We start from the raw sequence: 2,500 nt of genomic DNA, 5'->3' as shown, positions 1-2,500 counted from the left end.
ATGGATATTATCCACTGCCACATTTTCTGGAATCTCCACATAATAGTTGTCCCATACACGATAATGGGTTGATGACTGGTAAACACCCGTCACAGAGCACAATCTTTTTACTCATGCTGTTTTGGTTACAACTGTCTCAACTGGTGGTGACGCTAGTAGAAATAGGATTATTTAGCATTAGCGACATGGTGCTAATGCAATAATAATTACAACAGGAAACGGAGACGACCAATTTCCCCATGGTGGTTACTGCGATCGGGCGTCCATTTTTGGGCAGAGCTCTGTGTGGCACAAAACAGTGCTACATGGGATATGAGCCAAATGCTAACGGCGTTAGCATCTAGTACAAGGCCCTGTTTGTATACATTGAAAATGTATCCCTATCACCTATCGCTAGTCCTTGGAGAAATCACTGTTTTGATGTGATGGTATTGGTCAAAGCATTGTAGTGGAACCATCACTTTCACCTATCCAATCATGGTAGATCAGTGATTACTTCAAGGAAGGGATGTGTGTTCCAAGTACTTTCAATTTGTGATTTCAGAGTTTTCAAACCAGGCTCTATGCTGACAGGAATGGACTCAGTATTCAAACAGAGGCCTAAAGTTAAGCTCCTCCTCCTCTTCCCTCTCTTCACCCCTCCTCACCCCTCTCTCTCTCTCCACCCCTCAGGCACCCAGCTGGAGAACCTGATGGAGACCATGAGGGCAGAGATCGCCGCCCAGCCCCCCGTGGAGGGCTCGTACGCCGCCCGCCGAGGGGACTACTGCATCGCCAATTTCTCCGCCGACGGAGAGTGGTACATGTTTTATCGTTCTGTCACATTGTGCTGCAAAGTCTCCCTTTTAATGTGTAGTAAAATACTTGACCCTATGTTGAGGTCTTGGAACGGATCTTTCTGTTAAAAAGAGAGCTATTGGTCCTACAATCAATCCCCTTTCCTTATGGCTAGTGCCCATGTCAGGGCTTCTAGTTGGCGGTTGAGTTCAGCCAAAATGTACATTAGAGGATCCTATTGGAGCAACACATAAGCTCCACCCTTAACCTGGATGTGAGTAACCCACACCCTCTCTGATTGGATTTTTGCTAGGACCTATTCTTCTAGAGACCTTTGAAGTTCATAAAGGCCAGGTATCAACTCTCCAAAAGACAAAGCATCCTACCTATTTATCTACCCTTTATTTATACTGTTTCTGATTTTAAATCTGCCCGGCGATAAAAGGGACATCACAATAAACTCATGGCTCCTGAACGGCCCAGGTTTTTAAGAGGGCCCCTTTTAGAACAGAGCTTTGTAGAGGTGTTGAGCCCTCGTCAACCCAGCCGGTACACCGGATGTTGACGGTGAAGTTTACAGATGGTGGCGGGGACAGATGGAAGTCACGGAGGTGAAGTGGGCGCCACCGGGTGTCTTCTGTGACTTTGGGCCCGTCAAGGAGGTGACCGAGAGAGAGAGAGGGAGGGAGGGAAGGTGGACAACTCACCATCTCCCTCCCCCTCTTCCCTCACTCAACTTCAGGGAACAAAAACTTTAAAGTTATTGTCTTCGCCAGTGATAGTCGAGGAGAGCTTTTAAAAGAGCCATCTGTGAGATGCTGTGGCTGGGATTTTTTTTTAAATTGATCTTCTTGTTCACTCGAACTTCCCAATCTCTCTGTGCCTGTTTTGTATGGAGAGCACCGGTGTATTGTCACTCCCTTCTAGGAAAAGCACATTTCTTCCTTTTTAGGCAGAATATGTTTCTGTTTTGTTTTTGTGTTTCTTCCGGGACCTGTTATTCGTTGAGGTAATTGCTGCCCATAGTCAGTGTTGTACTTCTTTATTCTGAGAGAGAGAGAGAGAGAGAGAGAGGGCTGGTTTTATTAAATACTAATTAGGGTTGGGTTCCTTTCAAGGCCTGTTGAATGCAGCCGCTGAGGAGTTCTGAATGAGTCTGTGCGTGTCTGTCATTCTCTCTCTTTCTCTCTCTGTCACTGTTTGTCTGGCTCTTGTTCATCTCTTTCTCCCTGGCTGTTTCTTTCTCTCTCTCTCCCCTGTCTCTCATCATTCTCTCTCTTTCTTCTCCACATGTCTGTCTGTCTGTCTCCTCTGTTGTGTCCAATCCTCCGTTGCCTAATTGTTAATAGCGTGTGTTTTCTCCTTCTGTCCATCCTGTCTCTCCTCTCCACCTCAGGTTAATGTAGGTAATGTGGGCCACACAGTGATTGACAGGCTCTTTGACTCGCCTCTCCCTCCCACTGAGCTATCCCACAATGCACTTCACCAATTGGCTTCAATACCTTTTATTTCTGATTATCTCTGTGCTGTTGTGGTACTATAGGCTTAGATTGTAGATGGAAGATTTCTCACACACCTCTTGAAATGAAAAAGGGTGATGTGGAGTCATACATGCCACTGTAATTCCCTCTCTTTCTATACAGTGGCCTGTCTTAAATGACGCATTTTAAATCCCATAGGCCCATCCGCCCTATCCAAATATCTCTCTCCACAACTACCTTAT

At 45.9% G+C, this 2,500-nt stretch overlaps 1 protein-coding gene across 1 annotated transcript in view; it reads left to right on the top strand.

Annotated features, from left to right (window-relative positions):
- LOC121543416 (staphylococcal nuclease domain-containing protein 1-like) overlaps positions 1-2,500 on the top strand; it is a 277,997-nt gene that overhangs the window by 236,133 nt on the left and 39,364 nt on the right. Inside the window, exon 19 of the mRNA XM_041853265.2 lies at positions 673-799. Within this exon, the coding sequence (XP_041709199.2) occupies positions 673-799 (127 nt within the window). The remainder of the gene's footprint in view (positions 1-672; positions 800-2,500) is intronic.

The sequence above is a fragment of the Coregonus clupeaformis genome, chromosome 28 (assembly GCF_020615455.1).
Source record: "Coregonus clupeaformis isolate EN_2021a chromosome 28, ASM2061545v1, whole genome shotgun sequence".
Classification (NCBI taxonomy): domain Eukaryota; kingdom Metazoa; phylum Chordata; class Actinopteri; order Salmoniformes; family Salmonidae; genus Coregonus; species Coregonus clupeaformis.
Note: the sequence above shows the minus strand (reverse complement) of the source record. Positions and strands in the feature narration are given on the sequence as shown.